The sequence below is a fragment of the Sus scrofa genome, chromosome 4 (genome assembly GCF_054392235.1).
Source record: "Sus scrofa isolate SSC_HxYL_T2T_F1_AM1 chromosome 4, Sscrofa_HxYL_maternal_Yorkshire_Landrace_v2.0, whole genome shotgun sequence".
In the NCBI taxonomy this organism is placed as follows: Eukaryota; Metazoa; Chordata; class Mammalia; order Artiodactyla; family Suidae; genus Sus; species Sus scrofa.
In genome coordinates, this window is record NC_139386.1 from 116,424,934 (window position 1) to 116,447,837 (window position 22,904).

Consider the following 22,904-nt stretch of genomic DNA (forward strand, 5'->3'; position numbering starts at 1 on the left):
TAGAGTACGAAGGACTTTCAGTACAGTAAAAATACTGGGTATGACATCATAAAATGGATACATGTCATTATACATTTGTTCAAATCTATAGAATGAACAATACCAAGAGTGTCTCCCAAAGTAAACTATACAGGTTGGGTGATTACTGTGTGTTAACGTAGATTCATCAATTGTAGCAAAGTCACCATGCTGGTGGGGATGTTGATAATGGGAGAGGCTATGCATGTATGGAGGCAGGGGATATAAGGGAAATCTCTGTATCTTCTGCTTAGTTTTGCTGAGAGGCTAAAACTGCTCTAAAAAAGGTATTGAAAAATTATTGGGAGCTCCCATTGTGGCTCAGAAGGTTGATGACCTGACCTAGTAACCATGAGGATGGGAGTTCGAGCCCTGGCCTTGCTCAGTGGGTTAAGAATCCAGTGTTGCCACAAGCCACATAGCAGGTCACAGATGCAGCTTGGATGGGGTGGTGTTGTGGCTGTGGTGTAGGCCTGCAGCTGTAGCTCTGATTAGACCCCTCGCTAGGAAACTTCCATACTCTGCAGGTACAGCCATAAAAAGAAAAATATATATATATTGGAGTTCCCTTATAGTTCAGTAGGATAAAGATCTGGCATTGTTACTGCTGTGGCTCTGGTTATAGCTGTGGCACGGATTTGATCCCTGGCCCAGGAAATTCCACGTGCTGTGGGTGTGGCCAAAAAAATTATGCCATTCACATTCTCTGATAACTGGAGATTAATTACAAAAAGCTAGCAAAAAATCTAATGGGAAAACTTTAATACTCATCTAAATTCTTGCATGAGAGAGGAAATAAAAATGGAGATTAGAAATAATCTACAAGTCAATAATAAATGAGAAAACAACATGTGAGAACAAATGTAACATAGCTAAAGCAGTACTCTGCAGAAAATTTATAGTCGTCTTAAAATGCATTTATGGGGGGAGTTCAAAATCAATAAACTAAGAATTTGAAACAGGAAAGAAAAAAAGAACAATAATATAAATCCCCAAAAGGAAAAGATTCATAAGAGGAAGGAGAAATAAATGAAATTTAAAAGAATTTGATCAATAAAATACTTTCTTTGACAATATTTATAAAATAAACCATTATAAAGTCTGAGAAGCATAAATAACATTAAGAATAAGAAAGGAGTTCCCGTCGTGGCACAGTGGTTAACGAATCTGACTAGGAACCATGAGGTCGCAGGTTCAATCCCTGGCCTTGCTCAGTGGGTTAGGGATCTGGCGTTGCCGTGAGCTGTGGTGTAGGTTGCAAACGTGGCTCAGATCCCACGTTGCTATGGCTGTGGTGTAGGCTGGTGGCTACAGCTCCAATTTGACCCCTACCTGGGGAACCTCCATATGCCACAGGAGAGGCCCAAGAAATGGCAAAAAGACGAAAAAAGAAAAAAAGAATAAGAAAGGAAAAATGCCAGAGGAAACACTTCAAATTAAATGGGATTGAACAACTTCATATCAACACACGTTAAAATCTAGATGAAATGGACAAGTCTCTAGGAAAATATAAATTATTAAAATCTGCCCCAAAAGAGGTAGGGGACCTGAAAAGACTAACAAATAGGGAAGAACAGAAAATATTCCAAAAAATCAACCCCTCAAAAGGCATCAAATCCAAGCGGGATTATGGGTGAGCTCAAACAAGACTTTTAAGTAAATCTTCCAGAACATAAAAAGAAAAGGGAAAATTTCTCAACTCACTCTATACTTAAACAAGATCCTACTATGCCCAGTCTATAAGCCATTCTGAGTTGATTTTCATGGACAGCATAAGGTCTGTCTCTCGATTCATTTTTTTCCATGTGGATTTCCAGTTATTCCACCACCATTTGTTGAAAAGATTATCTTTGCCCCATTGTATCTGCCTTTGCACCTTCGTCATCAGTTGACTATATTTATGTGGGTCTATTCCTGAGCTCTCTATTCTGTCTCATGTTCTAGTTTTTGTCTTTCATCAATACCACACTGCCTCAATTATGGCAGCTTTATAGTAAGTCTTGAAGTTGGGTAGTGTCAATCCTCCAACTTCGTTCTTATCCTTCAATATTTTGTTGGCTATTCTGGGTCTTTTTTTCTCTCCATATAAACTTTAGAATCAGTTTGTGAATATCCACGAAAGAACTTTCTGGAATTTTGACTGGGATTGCATTGCATCCATAGATCAAATTGGGAAGAACAGACATCTTGACAGTGTTGAGACTTCCTACACATGAACATGGGCTAGCTCTCCATTTCTTTAGTTCTTTGAGTTTACTCTTCAGAGTTTTGTACTTTTCTTCATATAGATCTTGTGCATATTTTCTTAGATTTAGATCTAAGTATTTAAATTTTTTGGATCTTAATGTAAACGGTACTCTATTTTTAACTTCAAATTCTGCTTGTTAAAGGAGTATAAGAAAATGATTGACTTTCATATATTAATCTTGTACCCTGTAACCTTACTGTAATTACTTATTAACTCCAGGAGTTTTTTGGCTGATTTTTTTAGATTTTTGATTCAAAGTTGGTCATGTTATCTGTAGACAGTTTTATTTCTTCCTTTCCAATGTGTATACCTTTTTATCTTATTGTGTTAGCTAGGACTTTGCAAAGTTGAATAGGTATGATGAAAAGGAACATCCTTGTCTTGCTCCTGATCTTAGCAGGAAAGTATAAATTTTTTTTTTTTTTTTTTTTGTCTATTTAGGGCTGCACCTGGGCACATGGAGGTTCCCAGGCTAGGAGTCGAAGTGGAGCTAGAGCTGCCAGCCTACGCCACAGCCATAGCAATGCGGAATCCGAGCTACGTCTGCGATCTGCACTGCAGCTCACAGCAACACCAGATCCTTAATCCACTGAGTGAGGCCAGGGATCAAACCCGAGTCCTCATGAATACCAGTCAGGTTCATTAACTACCAAGCCATGATAGGAAATCCAGAAAGTATAATTTTTAATGTTTTGGAATTTGTTGAGATTTTTCTTTGTGGAATAATATGAGATAAATGTTTATAAATTTAATGAATTTGGGGAAAATTAATTCTTGGGGCAAAATATATACTTATATACACGTGTACATATATACATATACTTTTATACAAATATGTACATATACTTATGGATCAAGCTTGTTAAATTATTCAGATTTTTTATATCCTTTTTCTTTTTCAATTGACATAAATCACTATTTCCATTGAATCATAGCTCTTAAAACTATAAGGGACCTCAAAATAATCAGATCCAGATAAGCGAAGCATTATTCCATGTTGTAGGTGAGACACGTGTACTACAGAAAGATTGACTTGCACAAGGAGCCACACTTAATGAATAATAAAAGGAGATTAGATACATACAACCTGATAAATATAATTAACACTGGTGTATGTTACACATGAAAGTTGTTAGAGGAAATCCAAAGGGGATCTCATCATAAGGAAAAATATTTTTTCCTATTTCTTTACTGCTGGATCTCTATGAGATGTTGGATGTTTACTAAACTTACGAAGGTAATCATTTCATGATGCATGTAAGTCAAATCATTATGCTGTACACCTTCAAATTAGACAGTGCTGCATGTCAGTTATAGCTCAATAAAACTAGTTGGAAGGCAGGGGGGATGAGAATTAGAGCCCAGGCCTCTGGAATGAAACTCTCAAGAGGATGCCTCTCAGGGCAGGGGTCCATTATCCTTCCTAACCCAAGACAGACCACGTTAATGATGTCATCAAAGCTAGATTCAAAACCTGTTGTGACTAATTAGAATGTTGACTGCACACCCAGTACAATGCCTATGTGTTGATATTTACCTAGAAAACTGGAAGGTGAAATCTTCAAGTTGGAGATGCTACTTGAAGATTTTAAAGAGAAGATTAATAAAGGCGAATATACTTCATCTGTCTCTCTTCCTGCGAGTCTGCCAATCAACCGGGATGACCTGCCAGACTCATCATCTCCACCCTCAAATGAGGTAACAGAGCAGCCTACGGCCTCCCCTCAAGCCAGGAAAAATGGTTTTCATGTATTTACAGAATCCAAATTCATGGAATCACTGAATTCTATCTGAGCTTTTTATGAAAATTTGATTTTCCAAAGGCCAAGGAGTCATATTATTTTAGGTGGAACCAGGTTTTAAAAATGAGAGGCTATTTCAGATGTTGGTTTTGGAAATGCCTTATTGGTTTAGGATGCCACAATGCAGTTTAACTTGATGAACTGTGAAAGAGCTATTCCTTCTGGATGAATAGTAACATTTTTGTCCATCGTGTGGGCCTGGAAGAAGTACTTTTTCTTCTTAATGGCTTTGTCATCCTTCTGCTACATAAAGAATAACACACTCAGTGAAAGAACTATTTCCCATGACTCCACTTCTGTGTTTTCTTTCTCTCAGTTAAATTCTTCTGGATCCTCTAACAGATGCAAGACGAGGAAAGCAAATCAATCACAACTGTCTTTCAACTATCAGAACATTTCAGATTAAAATTCTGACAAATGGAATCGAATGGATAATTGCCTTAAATTCACTGTTTTGTTTCAGACAGCATTTGAAGACACGGCTTGTGGCTGTTATTCCAAATTTGAATAGGTTTTTGTCAGAGTTAAGGACGAGATGGTGAAGATTCTATAAACATCAGCCTTTCCAAAGGCAAATGCTTGCCTCCCCAAAACGCTTACCCTCCTCTTCATTCAAGGTCCACCTTCACAGTTAGTCCATTTATATAACCTTGATGCACAGCCCACCCCTCCCCCACCCCCCAGGCAGAATTCTTGGCCCCAGTCTCTGTGTCCCCACAACGCTGCATCTCATTTATCCTTGTGCCTCTGTATCCATCTTTGCATCTTGAACATGTGACCGAATGCCTCATATGATAGGAATGCTCAGTAGAGTAAACGCTGAGCCATTGTGGATTTAACAAATGATCTCTGACATTTATGGCATGTTATCCCTCTAGTCCTGAACTGGAATTAACTCCAAGGTGGTGTGAGGGAGCCTAGTGAGGCAGCCTAGCGTCCTGCCCGCACACTCTCAGGACTGGGTTTGCTCTCCTTTAATTGGTCCCAAGTTTGGTCCCAGCAACAGTTGTGAAATGATGAGACCTCTATAACTTTTTGATTTACAGCCGTGAAAGAAGAGTCTACTGCTAGGATTATCCATCATTCAGCAAATATTCATTGCTAAGCACGAGACACTTTTCTAGGTGTTGGGGATACGACATAAACAAGGCAGACGACTCAGTTGCCCTCAAGATGCTTACATTTCTGTGAGGGACGCCAACAGTGAACAATGAACATGGAATTACAGAAGGTTGAAAGTGCTATGTAGGTGCAATAATAATACATTCCTTATGACTCTGAAGCCAGACTGCCTGGGTCCAAGCATTGTCAACTAATCAGCTTTGTGACCTTAAGAAAGTTAGGTGACCTCTCTGTGCCTGAGCAAAGTGAGGACAATAATACTGGCTTAGGCTTCCAACTCCTCTTTAGCAAAAATCTTTGCAAACCATGAAGGTCTGAACCAACAGAACCATTACTGTTTTCTGTTTATTATAATTTTGTCATTATCATTTTAGACCCAGGGTTTTGTGTGTGTGTGTGTGTGTGTGTGTGTGTTTAGGGCTGCATGTGGGGCATATGGATGTTCCCAGGCTAGGGGTCAAAATTAGAGCTACAGCTGCTGGCCTATGCCTCAGCTGTAGCCACACCAGATCTGAGCCATGTCTGCCACCTACACCACAGCTTACCACACGCCAGATCCTTAAGCCAGATCCTTAACCCACTGAGCGGGGCCAGGGATCAAACCCATGTCCTCATGGATACTAGTTGGGATTGTTACCCCTGAGCCACAATGGGAACTCTGAGCCAGGCTTGGTTTTCTTTTTTGTTTTTTGTTTTTTGTTTTTTTTGTTTGTTTGTTTGTTTTGTCTTTTTAGGGCCAATCCTGCGGCATATGGAGGCTCCCAGGCTAGGGGTCGAATCACAGCTGTAGCCAGCCGCCTACGCCACAGCCACAGCGACGCCAGATCCTTAACCCACTGAGGGAGGCTAGGAATTGAACCTGCATCCTCATGGATCCTAGTCAGGTTTGTTAACCACTGAGCCAGGAAGGGAACTCCCCAATCCAGGGAATTTTAACTCCAGCATTTCCAGTTCATTTATAATGAAATTATCTCAGTGTGTGGTCCCTAGACCAGCAGCAATGGCTGCACCTGGCTGCTTCTTAGAAATTGTAATGATATTGTTAGGATGTTTAAATGAATTACTATACATACTTATAACAGAGCCTGGCTCATAGCGAACCCATCACCTGGGAAGGAGGCAGGGGGGTGAGAAGGGACTCCAGGCAGGAGGTGATGCTGCCTCAGGGGTGGCATGGGGATGCGGAACCGCTCCTGAGTCACCTTCCATGGGTCTGCAAGTCCCTCCCTGTGGCTCCCCAGTTTCCTAAGGAGTGACCCCAGCCATCCTGCAGGGTGAGGGGACAGGGCACTCCTGCAGGGCGGAGGTCCCCTCTTCCCAGGAGCTGGACAACCTGGCCCCGTGGCCCCAGAAAAGAGAGGCGTGACAGACCGTTCCCCCCACCCCACCCCCAGCCCCCGAGCATCAGAGAAGCGGCCCGGGACCTGGGGTCCCCCACCCCTCCCCACCCCCGCAGCCTGGCTTCTTCTCCAGAGGCCCCTCTGCAGGGGAGGGAGGGTGAGAAAAGGACAAATGGTCCCTTGATGTCCTCACCACACTCTATCTCAGGTCACTCCTTCCCATCACCCCAGAAGTGCTGAAATTCCCGTGACTCTCTACTGGATTAAACCAAAGCCAGTAATCCCCCCAAGTGGGGCCTCCCAGGTAGCTCAAGCACTGACTTTAAAATTCAAACTGCTTTAAAAAACAAAATAAAACAAAACAAAAAACCCAGACCAACCGGATCAAATGGCAGTGACTTTGTCTTTTGCTTCCAGGGTAATGTCTGCCGCCCAGCCCTGGCCCCGTTTAGTTCCTCACCTTGGCTCCTTAACCATCACCAGTGCGGCTGAAGGTGATGCTGAGACTGGCATAATTAAGATCATTTGGTTCTTATACTCCTGGGCATCCTGGGCGTTGTGCTGGTCAGAGCTGCCTGTATTGCTAGCGCTCCCCGCCCTTGCAGCGCTCAGGAGAAATCTGCCTGCCGTAGCTGGCCGAGGTCAGGGCTTCTCCACCCTCAGCCTGCCGAGGACTCGCCTTCGATCTTCTGGAAACGCTGGCTTTGATTCCGGAGGCCTGGGGCGAGCCTGCAGTTCTAACAAGCTCCCAGTGGATGCTGATGCTGCTGGTCTGGGGGCTGCACTTGGAGATTATTCCATTACGAAGGGATGGAAAATACTGGGATTAAAAACCCCTGGGTTGGAGGTCCCGTTCTTGCGCACTGGAAACGAATCTGACTGGTATCCATGAGGATGAGGGTTCAATCCCTGGCCTCCATCAGAGGGTTAAGGATTCAACATTGCTGCGAGCTGTGATGTAGGTCACAGATGCAGCTCAGATCTGGCTGAGGCGTAGGCCGGCAGCTGCAGCTCCGATTCAACCCCTAGCCTGAGAACTTCCATATGCTGCAGGTGTGGCCCTAAAAACAAAGTAAAAAAAAAAAAAAAAAAAAAATCCCCAAATCAAAAAAACCCCAAACCTGGTCTACAATAATAATGACACAATTATAATAAGCTGTAAACAATAATAATCTGGTTGGTTCAGAGCTTCACTGTTTGCAAAGACTTTTTTTGCAGAAGAAAAGCTGGAAGGTCAGAAAGGAGAAGAGATTTGCGCAGGGCAAATGACAAGACACTGGATCCCAGGTCTCAGCTCAGACAGGGAGGTGGGGGGAGCCCCACTTCCTGCTGCTGATGTAAATCTGCCTTAAATGTCAAATGCAGAGATATCCCCTCTAGGCCTAGAAGCGATAAAACACAGAGGAAAGAATGGAGGGGGCAAAAAAAACCATTATTTTTTTTAAATTATAAAAGTGATATGAAGTTATTGCAAAAAATTAGGAAACAGAAAAAATTATAAAGAGGAACATTTCATTGAGAGAAAAGTCATTGCTAATATCTGGTCTATTTTTCTCTGATTTACATACACACTGTTGCAAAAATGGGATCCTACATGCTTTATGATATGGTTTTTTCATTTAATATTACATTGTGGGCCTCTCAACCATCATAGGAAAAACCTCCAGCTTCCTTCTTAAGGACTGCCTTCTATTTCATTTTAGGGGTGCACCCTGATTTATTTAACCCTTATTGAGGACATTTAGTTTTTTCCAGTTCTTTGATGTCATGAACATCAGCAAAATCATTTTATAGGCAAAACTTTGGCCACAGTTGATTATTTCTTTTCTTTTCTTTTTTAAGATATTTATTTATTTTGTCTTTTTAGGGAGGTTCTTGGCATATGGAGCTTCCCAGACTAGGGGTCTGATCGGAGCTATAGTTGCCGGTCTACACCACAGCCACAGCAATGCGGGATCCAAGCCCCATCTGTGACCTACACCACAGCTCACGGCAATGCCGGATCCTTAGCCCACTGAGCAAGGCCAGGGATCGAACCCGCATCCTCATGGATACTAGCCGAGGTTCGTTAACCACTGCGCCGCAATGGGAACTCCTGATTATTTCTTTTGAATAAAACCCTAGGATTGAAGGTGATGGTTCAAAAGGTAGAAATTTGGAGAAAATGGCCTTGAGTGGGGTGGCGCGGTGCCCCTTCACACACCCACAGCAGCGCCTGGGAGTGGAGGTGCCTTTGACCTGAGTCAAGTCTGGGTGTCTGTTTTCCTTTTCTTTCCAACCTTTGCTACACTGAAACGTGAAAACTGCTATCTCAGTGTTTTAATTTGTAGTTCTTAGACTATGTGTGAAAGTTACCCATTTTTGTGTGTTTTTTGGCTATTTGACACCACCTCTTTGACAACGTCAACAATTTAATGTTTGCGAAAGTGAAACCACGGTCCATTTTTTTTTTTTTAAGAAAGGCAGACAACTTGGAAAATATTAAGAGCAAATCATGTTTACTATTGAGATTTTTATCATAGAAAATTGCTGTGACAAATATACCAAGTAGAACTGTGGTTAAGAACACACACATATAAATATGTATAAATGAATCACTGTGCTGTACACCTGAAACTAACATGACATTATAAATCAATAATATACTTCTAATTTAAAAAGTTGGTGGCTCTAATAAGGAGGGAAAAAAAAAGCCCTAAGAAGAAAAAAAATTATGTCCCCGTCCCTAAAAAAAAGAACACAAGCGTACAGGTAAAGGCTCAAATGCCAGCTCTGCCACTCTCTCTGTGTGATCTTGCGGAGCTGCTTACATTCTCTGAGCCTCAGATTATTCATCACTAAAATGGGGACAAGGTGCCAGGATGGTAGGACAGGACAAAGGAGGTGGTATGAGAGTCACCTGGCCCCAGGAGCAATCAACAAATGGTTGTTATGAATAAGAAAACACTGAAACCCTCCAAAAAGTTAATGGACCGAAGACAAGAACTCAAAGTCACAAGTAGGAAATACAACCAATAAATAAACATACCAGAAATGTTTATCTCCTTTAATAACAGAGGAACTGCTAATAACTCAGAGGCCACACCTACTCTCTAAACTAACAAGCATATTTGCAAGGGATAATTCCTGATGCAGAGGGGGTGTGGCTGAGCAAGCCGCCCACGTCCTACAGCTTTGGTGGAAAGCAATTTGGCCACATGCATCATCCCACAAACACACTGGCCACCTTTGACCCAGACATTTCCTAAGGAAGTAATTCAAAATATGGAAAAAGCTCTCTGTGCAGTGATGCTTATACTAGCACTGCTTATAAGGGTGGGAAAAGTACCTTTATTTCCTGTTTACAGAAAGGGTAAAACCATACATAGTAAGAGGGGTGCCAGTCGTTTCAGTTCAGTAGTGTGGTTTTTTGTGTTCAACAGGGACAAATTAATAACAATTTAGGTCTCTAGATAGCCTCTAAATCTTGTTTTAATTCCTTGTTGAATACACTGCTTTGGAAAAGCTTTTAGAATGCTGCTAACCAATGGTCAGATCGATAGATTTAAAAATTGTCCTGGGAGTTCCTTGGTGCTTCAGTGGGTTAAGGATCCGTCTTTGTCACTGCTGTGGCTTGGATTCCATCCCTGGCCTGGGGACTTCTGCATGCCATGGGTACCGCCAAAAAAAAAAAAAAAAAAAATCCTAAATCTGTTCATCCTCTGGTGGAACTTGGGGAAATTTGAAACTAAAGGAAGAGAAAAGGGTTGTGGGGGGAGTAGTCTCTCATCTGTAAACTGGATTTTTAAGTGTCTGGAGAAGGAAAGAAGTGGAGGCAGGCTGGAAGCGTTCTTTCCCTAAGCCGGGGTCTTGCAGCGAGAAATCAGAGGGCAGAAGCCTCGACATGGGGGGTCGGAGCGAGTCTGCTCGGCTCGCTGGGCTGTGCTTCGGAGCAGCCAAGGGATGAGTCACTTCCTCGGTCACATTCATGTGTGTGTGTGCTTTGTGCTGCAGGAGGACCTCGACCGAGCCTCGGGAAGGCAGGACGGCGCAGGGACCCTCAGCGCAAGCTGTGCCTTCTGCCACCGGGTCCTGGAATGGTGAGGGCACCTTGCTGCTCGGTTCCTGGGGGAGGGGGGGGTGGGAACCTGTCCTGGGCTGATGACTCCGGGGAGGGTGGACATTGGCTAAGTGAACAGCCACCAGTGGAGTTAGAGAGTCACGACCTCAGGGCTGGACATGTAGCCCCACCTCCCTCCCAGATGACAAGATCCTCCAGCAGCAGGTCTCAACTGGGGAGTGCATCAGCCTTACCCGGGCCTTGAAATAAAGCGCATGCCTCAGCCCACTGACCCTATCAGCCTTGCGGGGTGGAGTCCTGGTTTTGGAAAATTTCTTTTCAAACCCCTAGATGATTTTGATGGGCCCCTTGGTTAAGACTCATCACTACAGCATAGGGAGAGTGGTTTGGCCTGTAGGCTCCCTCTGACCATTGCCCACATGGGAGATTATCATACACCACTGTATACCAGTTCCCACCGTCACTATCCTCTCCTCATGATGAGTGATAATCTTCCCTGGTGGGTCCCACCATTGCCCCCCAGTCCCCACCAGACACAGGCCTGATCCCACATCTCAGGGTTTACTTCACTTTAGCAAGAAATCTTCCAGCGGTGACAAGCTGTAAAGCAGGTACAAGCTGCAGATGTGAACTCCTAAGGAGAAACCCTTAATGGTTTTGAAACTCTCTTGGGCGGTCAACTGCGACACGTGGGTTCCGGATCACATGTTTGAAGCTTCTATCCATCAGCGAAAGGTGCCTCCTTGGAGCTGAGGAGGCACGTGGACCAGGGCCAAAGCTTGGCTCGTTTACCTTAGGAGGCCGGGAGTCAAGGAGGGAGCAGCCATTGAGTCATCACCATTATGGGCGCATAATGGACTCTTCTAATAGAGGCAGATGGCAAGGTCTGAAAGACTGAAGTTTCCTGGTGGAAAGAATTCCAGCCCGGGGGGATGGGCTCTTGTCGGAAGGGTTCTGGGAAGTTTCTGCCCCCTAGAAAAAAGCAGCAGCATGGTTTTCTGGTAAAAATTCCCCTGTGTCCTCTGGTGGGGACCATGACTTTAACCCAACATGAGAGTCATCAGCTTAGACTCTCCTTTCAGTGCACGGGCCACTGAGGATGCCTACCCTCTGAGCCATCCCCGACCCACTATTTTTATTTACAGAATTAAAATCTAGGTTTGGAATTGTGTTCAGCTTGGAGTAAGGATAGTGAAAATAGTTTGACATTTAAAACACATGTTGATTGAGCGTTCAAGGGACTAAATATTTCCCTAGCCTGGACCCCCCAGAACCCCTTAAGGACCCAGACCAGGGTTCCCCAGACCACACCTTCTCTTTTAGAAGGAACGAGGTGGAAGAAAAAACACGACCAAGTGAGAAATCAGATCTAACAGTAAATCTACTGCTGGGGCATGATGTGGAGAGACACGATTTACACACGGAAATCTTGGCAAAGTACATCACCCCTGAGGAATTAATTGAACAGAGGGCTATACATTACTCTTTTAGAAGATTAGATTTCTCCCAGATGGGATGTATTCTTTATTTAGCTTACTGATGTACATTCTGTTTGAAGGATATATATATATATTTGTTTTTGTTTGTTTGTTTTTAGGGCCACACCCATGGCATATGGAAGTTCCCAGGCTAGGGATCAAATTGGAGCTACAGCTGCCGGCTTATACCTACACTACAGCAACACAGGATCTGAGCCACGTCTGGGACCTACGCCACAGCTCCTGGCAATGCCGGATCCTTATCCCACCGAGCAAGGCCTGGGATCGAACCCGCAACCTCGTGGTTCCTAGTCGGATTGGTTAACTACTGAGCCAGGACGGGAACTCCTGAAGGATATTTTTATATATGCAGATAAATAACATATATGCCGCATGTATAAGGCTTATCCCTTTATGTCTGATGCAGAATTTTTTTTTAATGATTTTTTTTCCCACTATAGCTGGTTTACAGTGTTCTATCAATTTTCTACTCTACAGCAAAGTGACCCAGTCACACATACACAGATACATTTTTTTTTCTCACATTATCCTCCATCGTGCTCCATCATAAGGGACTAGATATAGTTGCCAATGCTGTACAGCAGGATCTCATTTGATGCAGAATTTTGGATTTAAGAGTCCACCTCAGCTGCTTGTCTCATGGACAAACTGCCTTTTCAAGTAGCATTGCGTGTAGCTGTTTGGCAGGAAGCTTCCAGTGCGCAAAGCGGTTTAAAAGAGGCCGAAAAAGAAAGTCATGTGCTGGACTGAATTCACTTGAGTACAATCCAAGTTTTCCACTTTGGAGAGCAGATGTTCAAATGCCCCAGAGGAGCAGGGTGGAGACAGAAAACGAGGTGTGAGAAAAATGCATGACTCAGGACCAGGGCGTGTTTTTCCCAGAAGAGGGAAAGGGCCCGGCTTCTCAGCCCCCACACCCCCGGCTCCTAGCGCGGTGCCAGCCTCCTCTCTCCATCGCCAGCAGGCTCGCTGGACATGCCTGCATCTGCAAGCAAGGCCTCGGGCTGGTGCCCCAGCCCTGGGAATCTCTTCCTGACTCCCAGGCTGGGTCCAGGATGTTTGGGCATGGTGCCCTTCGTGCTGAGAATGGCAACTTTCCCCAGGCGCTACTACGGGATCCCAGGGCTGAGCTAGAGCTTTGTTAAGAATTGTTATCAACTAGAATTCCTTTGGAGGAATTAGGGTTTCTGCGAAGGAGGGAGACCCAAGCTACCCACAGGTCGGAGGGAGCCGTCCTGTAAAGGACCACTTCAGGGCGTCTTTCTGACGCCCCCTGGTGGCCTTGTGCGGCTAAAATGCTCTCATAGCCTTTAGCCTCATAGACGCTGGACAAAATCCATCTTGCTGGGCTTTTTGGATCCCTCAGATGGTACTTATGGAGCCAAAGCCACATGATCTGGGGCTGACATGTAGCACAGCTCCTTCCCCTGCTAAGAAGGGATTTTATGACATGAATATGAGGAAAACTTCAAATTTTATGATACCATACCTCAGACTTGTATCTTGTGTATGTGTGTGTGTTAGGGTTAGATATTATCCCCAGGGAAGCAAAGCAGATTTACTCGTAATGTTTGGTATAGATGATCTCAGGCTAAGTTAAGCTGGAGGCATAACCTCCTAAGTTCTCAGAGGGAAGCTCTCAAACAGGCAGGCAGAGGGGATCTCCGTGTTGAGAATGACAGGCTCTGACGTAAGAAATTTTACCTCGGTTTTACCAGTGCTCTCATTATCTCCATGAGCAATGTACTAAAAGCTTACGGAATCGTATGCACCTTTTTTAGGAAGCAAAACATGGAGAAAAAAGGCTGCAGAGGCATCAACTGTGGAAGGTTTCCCATTGCTATGCAAGACAAGGCACTGCACCCAGACTCTGTTCTCGGTAAGCTGAGGGGTCTGGGACCAGTCTTCATGGTCCACTGGTCCTTGGGGTCAGACCACCTGCCACGCTAGAGAGCATTACCTAGACTAGGCTGTGGCACACTGGTTATTATTATTTTTTTTTGCAAAATTAATAATGAATTGAGGAGCTCCCATTGTGGCTCCATGGTAACGAATCCAACTAGTATCCATGAGGATGCAGGTTCTATCCCTGGCCTCGCTCAGTGCGTTAAGGATACAGCATTACCCTGAGCTGTGGTGTAGGTCACAGATGCAGCTCAGATCCTGCATGTCTGTGGCTGTGGCTGTGGTGTAGGTCGGCAGCTGCAGCTCTGATTGAACCCCTAGCCTGGGAACTTCCATAGGCCATGGGTGTGGCCCTAAAGAGACAAAAAATAATAGTGGTGATAATGGATTGATACAAAGGAGCTGTGGTCAAGTAGGGGGAAAGTGCCCACACCCTCTGGCTGCAGTCGCAGGGCCCACGACTCAGGCATGGGACGGCCTCGGTCCTGCGTGTCAGCCCTGCAGCATCACCCGTGAGCCGCATCTGGGAGGGGTCCTGTCCATCACATCTCAGAGAGGCCAAGGAGGAGTTGGGGGTGGTGGGGACCAGAGAGCACCAGTGCATGGAATTCAATGATTTTTCAGTCGTAAGAGCCTTTCTCCAAAGCTACTTTAAGCAGAAAACACCCCTGGCAGGACTGCCCTGGGTGAGGAAGAGGTGCCTGCTTAGGCAGCTCCTGAGCACGGAAATCAGTGCCTAAGCCGAATCTACCCAGTTCACACAGGAGGAAACCGGGGGCCAGAGAGCTAAGCAGGCTTGTTTACGTTCACACAGCCTGTTGGCCACGAGCCTTTCCTTCAACTCAGTGGTCTTCCTGTTACATCCCACTGAGTTCCATTTCTTCTCTGCAGGTGGCACATTTTCTAATAATAATAATAGCTTTCACGGATTGAACCCTTTCTATATATATAGCAGATATCGTAATAGAGAAGAGATTTTCAAAGTGTGGTCAGAGGGGCCCTGGGGGTCCCTGAGTCCCTTTGAGGGGGGGGGCGGTGTAAGGTCCTCTCTTTTCCATGCAAGAACAATATTGCAATAGGTTGAGTAGAGATCCAGGTGTGGGATCCAGCTGCCTTCTCTCAGGAAGTCTAGATACTCGCCGAAACATAAAACGCTGCCCACACTTCCAATTTTTAAAAATTTTCAAAAATAGCTATTTTTTTGTTAAAAATGTTATCTTGCAAACATGAAAGGGCTTATGAGTGTTTTAAATGACAATGTTTTTCAAATGCCTCAGTTTAAAATACTGAAAAAAAAAAAAAAAAAAGCCTTGGGACTGTTCATTCAGTCTTAGGAAAATCTGCATGATTCTCCCAGCGAAACTGACTTGAAATTTATAAATAAATAGCTCTCTACCAATCCACATTCAGCTGACTGAATATCATATGACACCTCTTCTCCAGTGCAAGGTGAGGAGTGGATTTTAACCACAGGTATGAAAAACGCCATATATTATGTGGTAAAAAACAATAAGCAAAAGCTTTTTACAGTCCTCGATTATAAGGGTGTAAGGGAGTTCCGAAATAAAACCTTTGAGACGTATTGACATGGAGCATATATCATTTAACCACCCCAATACCCCTGTAACGTAGGAGTTCGTATCTTTATTTTATAGAGAAGTGGAGGCTTGGAGAAATTAAGTGACTGGCTAGGGTCAAAGAGCTGGTGTATCATCTATTACTGTTTAATGAGGTATCCGCAACCTTAATGGCTCGAAACAGCAAACAGTTGTTGTCCTATAGTTTCTGTGGGTCAGAAATTAGGGAGTCAGTAGTTGGGTGGTTCAGGCTCAAAGTCTCTCAAGAGGCTGCTGTCAAGATGTTGGCCAATTCTGCCATCATCTGAAGCCTGGACTGGGGCTCGAGAATCTGCTTCCAAGATCGTTCACTGGCATGGCCATGGGCAGGAGTTCCTCACCGCACGGGCCACCCCGATAGGCTGCTTGAGTGTCATTAAGACGTGGCAGCCAGCGTCCCCCAGGCAAGTGATCCAAGAGGAAGACCGAGGTGGAAACTTCAGTGTCTCTTAGGACTTGTGATACACCAGCATTTTACTTTATTCTACTTGTTAGAAGCAAGTCATTCAGTCCAGTGCGCAATCAAGGAGAGAGGAGGTCGGCTCCCTCCTCTGGAGGAATTTGTGGGCATGTTGTCAACCATTGCAGCTCATAAGCAGCAGAGCCAGGCTGCACACTCAGGCCCATCTGAACCCCCGCCCTGTCCCTTGCACAACGCAACCTTCCCTCCTTCTTCCTCTAGTTGTAATTTCCTCGGGTTCTGGGTTAAGAAGGCATCCAGGGACTTGGCTGAGTGAGATCTGGGAAAGAAAAAAAAACAAAAAACCCTTCCTAGAGCTCATTTGCATCTGTGATCTGCACTTGGGAAGACAACGTGACTGATGAGTGAATCAGGAGTCAGGAGGGACAAGGCAGGTGGCTTTGCCCCCCAGCCTTGTCTTTCCTGGGGCTTAGACGCTGCTTGACTAGCGGGAAGGGCTCACCTGCCAGGCGCAGGCTCCCCCTCTGGCCTTCCCTGGAGAAGTCCACTGCCCACAGGCTGCCAGATAAGACCCAGACCTGCACTGGACGCACGTGGGCTCTCCTGCCAGTCTCTCTGTGGTACTGATGAGGGCAAAGCTATGATACAGGTTCCCACATGGACTTAGGAATGGGATATAGAGGAAAACCATCTTCCCAGTTGCCTGGATGACAAAACCAAAGCTCTTGGTCGCTGCAGGGTCTGCGAAGACAATGTGGAAGTCTCAGGGCAAATCTGGAAAAATAACTACAAGTGCAAGATTGTCTGATAATTCAATGGGCCACATTCTCACAGAGCCATCCCTCCAGAAAAGCTTGACCAAACACCTATGTGTGCTGGGCAAATCCTGAGACTTTCCTGTGGGGACTGTTATCTGTCAAAACATCTCTCAGTTGTCATAACCGGGTCCCAAATGTCCCCCTGAGGCTGGCAACCCCCTTGGTAAATTTCCCCCAGGAAAGTGAACACCGGGGGCCTAATGCACACCTGCCAGGGCCAGAGTTCTACTTCCAGAGCACATTTTATGGCTATAATCCAAAAACTCAGGAGTTCCTGTCGTGGCTCAGCGGTAACGAACCCGACTAGTATCCATGCGTACACTGGTTCGATCCCTGGCCTCACTCACTGGGTCAAGGATCCAGTGTTGCCGGGAGCTGTGGTGTAGGTCGAGGATGCAGCTCAGATCCTGTGTTGCTGTGGCTGTGGTGCAAGTGGGCAGCTGCAGCTCGGATTCAACTCCTAGCCTGGGAACATCCATATGCCACAGATGTGGCCCTAAAAAGACAAAACAACACCAACACCAACAAAACCCACACATCCTTTGTGTAACTTCGGCTCTTTCAGGTTCTGATACAGGGCACAGCTGCTATTCTGCTTCTGGGGCTGGAGTGCCGAGTAATCAATGTGAGAAGTGTGGCACCAAGATTCATAACTCCCGGAGGATCCGTGGGAAAGACCCAGCTAAGGGTGAGCATGACTGGGCTGTCGTAGAAAATACAGGATTAAGTGGGGACAGCTGTTGCTCCCAGGCAGTGAGTCGTAGTTTTCATCTTTTCTCTTTAGAATTTCATTATAGATACGACACCCCAAGACAGAACTACTTTAATCATAGGGAAAGAAGGTCCTTTGCCCAACTCCGCTTTTTACATGAAAATAGAAACTCTTCACCTTGTAAGTACATCTCCTGCCTGATCCCATCTTTGTCAACAAGCTGGTCCCCCTGCGTGGGAGACCCCGTCCTACTGGCCACTGGTAATGCAGGGTGGGGGGCTGCTGCCAGGTCTCCAGCCCCACCTAACACCTCCACATCCAGCCCTACACCTGGATGGCAGGAGGCTGGGCTGGGGCTCAGAGACGCTGGCAGGAAAGGGCTTTGAAGGGTACTAAGGGCTACACCAGCGTTGGTCAGTAGCACATCATGAATATTGGTGGAACAAATAGCCGACTGAATAATTGCCACTATTATTATGATTCATCAGGAATGGCAAAAGCTTTAAGGATATCCCCACTAAAAGTCAGCATGTAGACAAACAGACTATTTTTACACTCCTAAAATATCAAATTGCTCATTTCAGTGCCAAACATTCATTGATAAAGATGAATAAAACACGGCTCCTTCCTCCCACAGATTATAACCTATTGAGAGAAAGGAACACGTACCCAAATAAGGGACGCTCATGGCAAAATGTGCCACGTGCTAGAAGCACGGGGGTGGTTCGCTAAGGGCACCAGAGGAGGGAAAGGGACACTCTTGTTTTGCTTCTGAACGAGGACGTTCTGGTTCTCTGACACCCTTTCCTCATGAGCAAGTTCGAACCTTCAGAGCTTTCTCTCCATCGCTGGGGCCGGGGTGCCAGAGAGAATGTTTCTTATCTTTCATAACTGCAGGTGTCCAAGACTAAAGAACAGCCTTCACCCGAAGGACCTCAGCTGCGTCCCCCCCCCTCAGCTGCCAGATCCTCCAGTTGGGCGTGTTCTCTCAAGGGGATGGTCCCCAAGACTCTGCAAAAGCAACAGGCAGAGTTCTTTATTACCGCCTTGGTTTTGGGGTCTACAACCCTTGAGACCTCATTCCAGTATGTGAATGAGGAAAGCAGTGGAGTCATGACAGGGAAAGAGAAGCCAGAGAAGCCAGAAGGAGGAAGGGGGCCGGGGAGGGGGGGAAGGGAGCCTCAGTGACCTGAAGGCGAATTTGTGTTCCATGGTGACTTTGCTGTGCTTATCTTCTCCTCTGTTTGGTCTCTATTTTCCAGAACTGTCTCAGTAACATAATTTAGTTCTGACTCCTAGAAGTCTTGGTCCCAAAGTGAGGAGGCCTTCAGAAATTGATTCAGTCCATGCTCTTGGAAAATATTCTCCCTCCATTTGCCACATGAAGAGGCTGAGCCTGCAGACACGCTCAGGTCACAGAGCTCACACCCAGAGAACCCAGACTCCTGGTCTCCTGTCTGCCAATAAAGCTCCTTTTACATACTGAATTTCTTTTCTTGAATACATAATACTTGATGGCTATTTCCCATGTCCCCAAGTTTTCTTTATTTCCCCAAATTTTATGAACTATTTCATTCATACAGAAAAGTTCAGGAAATGATACCCATTTATCGTTTGGGGATCATTTGGGGCTCCTTTTTGATGTTCCAAATTTAATCTTAGCTAACATTTTCCAGCTCATTCACAACCAAAATGGATCTGTTCCCAAAGAGCAAATTCAAAATCCTCACTTGATGCGTGCGATCTCATACCAGGAAAGTAAGTATTATTAACACAATGACTACCCCTCGCTTGGATGCATGCAACGTGCTTAGAGCATTCCGTTACCTGCCCTCGATCTCCTGGATCAGCAGCTGTACAGCCAGGATTCAAATGTAGGTCTGGCTAATACTTCAGTCATTCAGTGATTCATTCAACAAATACTTGAGTGTCGATAGCAGGACACTGGGACTAAGTCACCTGCCGTTCCTGCCCTCAGAGAGCTCACTTTTATTGGTAGAGGAAAAGGGGGCATACCGAGTGCTATTACCTTGTTTGGGGGTTCAGGGAAACTGAGTTCTAAAGGGTGAGTATGAATGAACTAGCAAGGGGATGGAGGTGTAAGTGGGAAGAAGGTGCCAGTCTAGGAGGGCGTCCTGGTGTGGGAAGGCCCTTGGCAAGTCCAGGAACGATGCAGCTGGAGCCTGGAAGATGGAGAAGCAGTGGGCAAGATGAGGCTGGTGAGGGAAGGCCAGTGGGATGGGCAGGGCCAGACCGTGCAGGGGCTTGTCAGCTGCAAGATTTCAGAGGCTTAGGTATAATGGGAAGCCAAAGAGGTGGGGCTTTTTTTTTAACCTGAGTGTTTTTTTAACATTTTCTTGTGTTTTAAAAGATCACTCTAACTAAGGGAGAGGGAAGTGATTAGAGGAGTCAAGGATTGCAGCACAGAGGCCAAATAGGAGGCTAGTGCAATAATCCAGGTGGCGTGATGGCAGCTTGGCCAAGGGTGGTAGAAGAAAGAGAGAAGTCTCGGATTAAAGAGCTATTTGGGAGGCAGGACAGTGTAGCAGTGTGGTCAGAGTTCAGGCCATGCGGTCACATTCAAGTCTGAACCCCACCACCCACTCTCAGAGTGCAGTGCAGTGTTTATGGATGTGGCCCCTGGGGAGTTCTTGGGTTTGCATCCTGGTTGTGTGTCCTTGGGCAGGGGTGCACCAGCTCCTTGCCCCAACACACACACACACGGCCATTACCTAACCACAGAGCTGGATGGCACTCAGGTGCCTTTGCGTTTTTTACAGTTCAGACCTGGCTACATGCTCACCCCCTTCCCAGTCCTGCAGGATTTCTGGAAGCACATCCTTAACCAACTTTCGTGGTGTTGAGGAGATGGAATCTGAGGTGAGGAGTTAGAAAAAAATTCTAGAATCCTTGCAGCTTGTAAGTTTGGTCTGGATGACCACAAAACTGATGGCCTTTAAATTATTACAGTACGGAGCATCAGAAAAAGCTTTGCTAAAGCAACGAGTGGCCACGTGGTTTGTATTATTCCTAAATTGGGTCCAAGGCAAACTTCCTGGAGAAAGTGTTCTATGGGTGGTGCCTTGGCACAGATTCTCCTGGCCCTGGCATGAGGGCACCCCACTCACAAGTCTGTCCAGTGACACTGGGGTGACAGCTGCCAGCAGTCTCCCATTTATTTTCAGGCCACTTTCCAACACTGCCCCATGCATGCACTTGCACCCCGGGTGCCCTCTCGGTGGTTATGGCCCGGGATCCCCTGCATTGTGCCCCCCACCCCAGGAGCTTCTCTCCTCACACATCTCTTTTTCCACAGCAGAAAACAGCCCGGCAGGTTGCTGACCTCACCCTCTGATTCATGCTCATCAGTCACGTGTTGGCCTTTTTTCTGTCCCTTTTTTCTAAAAAAACATATTCCACCCAGACTGGTTTCCTAGGAAACAAACCCTCAAAACAGAAATAGACCGGGTGGAAAAGAGAGTACTCCAAAAATTCCACTTAGCGGTGTTGAATAATGCGAACCCAATTAAGAGAAGCAGTCGTAAATTTAAGTGACGAAAACGTGTGGACTCTTTCTCTGTAGATTTTAAACTCATCTTTGGATCATGCCCTAAGGACAGCAACCGTTTTGAAACAAACTACTGATCAAATGATTAGAACTATTGCAGAAGATCTGGCCAAAGCGCAGAGATGGAGGAACCGACTGAAATACTAGTTTGACTCAAAGGCACCAAGGATTTTTTTTTTTTTTTTTTGAATGCAGGGAAAGCTTGATTAGGCAACTTATGAAGATGAGTTTCCAGAGAAAAACTCCTTTGTGAGGGACACAAAGTGCTTAAATGAAGAAAATGGACCCGTGATTCTTAAAGATCGAAATCAACATGTATTTGTTTAAAAATAAACCTGTCATTCCTACCTCATAATAAGATAAATCAAAGCAATAAAATATACTTTTACCTACGAGTATGGCAAATACTCAAGTTTGAAAATCCCTGGCAGTGCCAGTGAGGATTGGGGAGACAGGAACTCTCGGACTGCTGCTGGAAGTACAAATTAGCGCCACCTTGTGACAAGGCACCTCGGTAACTGCCATCAAATGCTATGAATTCCAAGCGGCAATTCCACTGCTAGGACTTTGCTTTTAAGTAACTCATGCGACAGGAAGCAGTATGCAGGTGAGGACGGCCCCCAAGTGGAGCTAATCTAACACCCTATGTGATGATACACAAGCAACAGCGGTCATACTCTGCAGCCACGGAAAAGAATGAGGTGTATAATCTGTAAGACTGTGAAAAAAAGCAAGATGCCCAATAATGTATATAGTGTGACCTCATCTGTTTTTCAAAGAGTCTACGTACTTTCCGGAAAGATACACAAAACTATTCAGTGGACCCCCAGGAAGTGGAATTGGGAGTTTTGTGGGGAAGAGGGGGTCTTGACTTTTCATTTACTTTCTGGACTGTATGAAATTTTTACGATACACGTATACATTATTTAAAGATCTTCTGAAGTCAGAAATACGGAAAAACAGTAGTCTTAATGAAATTGGGACCCAAGTGAAGACAATTCGTTAAAACTGTGTGTATTAAGTGCATTAGCATTTCGTGGAGAACATAGGAACATGCTTCTGATAGGCTGGCTTAGGACTGCTGTGTGACCTCAACAACAGAGCAGCTGGTTGGTTACTGGCCCTGGTCCCTCTTTCCCGGGCCTCCATTCACTCCTGTTCCAACAGAAGCTTCCCAAGCCCCAGAGCTCTGCTTAGCGGTAAGGGGAGTTGAATCCATTTCTGCTTTGAAGATTTCTTTGGTGACCAAGGCAGCTGCGATTTGTCTAGCTGGCTGGAGAGTGAGTTATTTTTAACTTTGGGGCTTGGAAACTGGTTTAGGGTGCCTGGGAAGACATAAAGCAGGGGCCATTCAGAGGATACCTCGGACTGCGTGGCAAATTGTACTTTTAAGTTGTTGCTTTATGAGGAAGATAGTGAGGACTGGTAGCAGGTTTTTTTTTTTCTTTTTTTTGTCATTTTAGGGCCACACCTGCAGCATATGTAGGTTCCCAGGCTAGGGGTTGAATCAGAGCTGCAGCCACCGGCCTACACCAGAGCCACAGCAATGCCAGATTCGAGCCGCATCTATGACCTACACCACAGCTCACGGCCACACCGGATCCTTAACCCAGAGTGAGGCCAGGGATCCCAGGGATCGAACCCTCATCCTCATGGATCCTACTTGGGTTCATAACCTGCTGAGCCACAATGGGAACTTCTGGTAGCATCGTTTTAAGAGAAAAAAGAAAGTCAACTATGCTTCAATAAAAGTAAGAGGAAAATGGAAGCCTAAA

At 45.4% G+C, this 22,904-nt stretch overlaps 1 protein-coding gene across 38 annotated transcripts in view; it reads left to right on the forward strand.

Moving 5' to 3' along the window:
- AKNAD1 (AKNA domain containing 1) overlaps nt 1-22,904 on the forward strand; it is a 54,466-nt gene extending 31,562 nt beyond the window's left edge. For 15 of the 38 annotated variants that reach the window (XR_014844602.1, XR_014844607.1, XR_014844606.1 and 12 more), the window contains 6 exons: nt 3,808-3,964; nt 10,524-10,609; nt 13,871-13,968; nt 17,415-17,537; nt 17,634-17,741; nt 18,824-19,048. Coding sequence is in view for 19 of the 38 variants with exons in the window: in XM_085023771.1 (XP_084879897.1) it covers nt 3,808-3,964; nt 10,524-10,609; nt 13,871-13,968; nt 17,415-17,537; nt 17,634-17,741; nt 18,824-18,825 (574 nt within the window). In the remaining 19 variants the exon portion in view is untranslated. Of the gene's footprint in view, nt 1-3,807; nt 3,965-4,384; nt 4,492-6,947; nt 7,025-10,523; nt 10,610-13,870; nt 13,969-17,414; nt 17,538-17,633; nt 17,742-18,458; nt 18,588-18,823; nt 19,049-19,237; nt 19,320-20,341; nt 20,442-21,144 lie in introns of those variants that run through there. The other 23 variants (XR_014844613.1, XR_014844611.1, XR_014844612.1 and 20 more) reach the window with 8 other exon arrangements.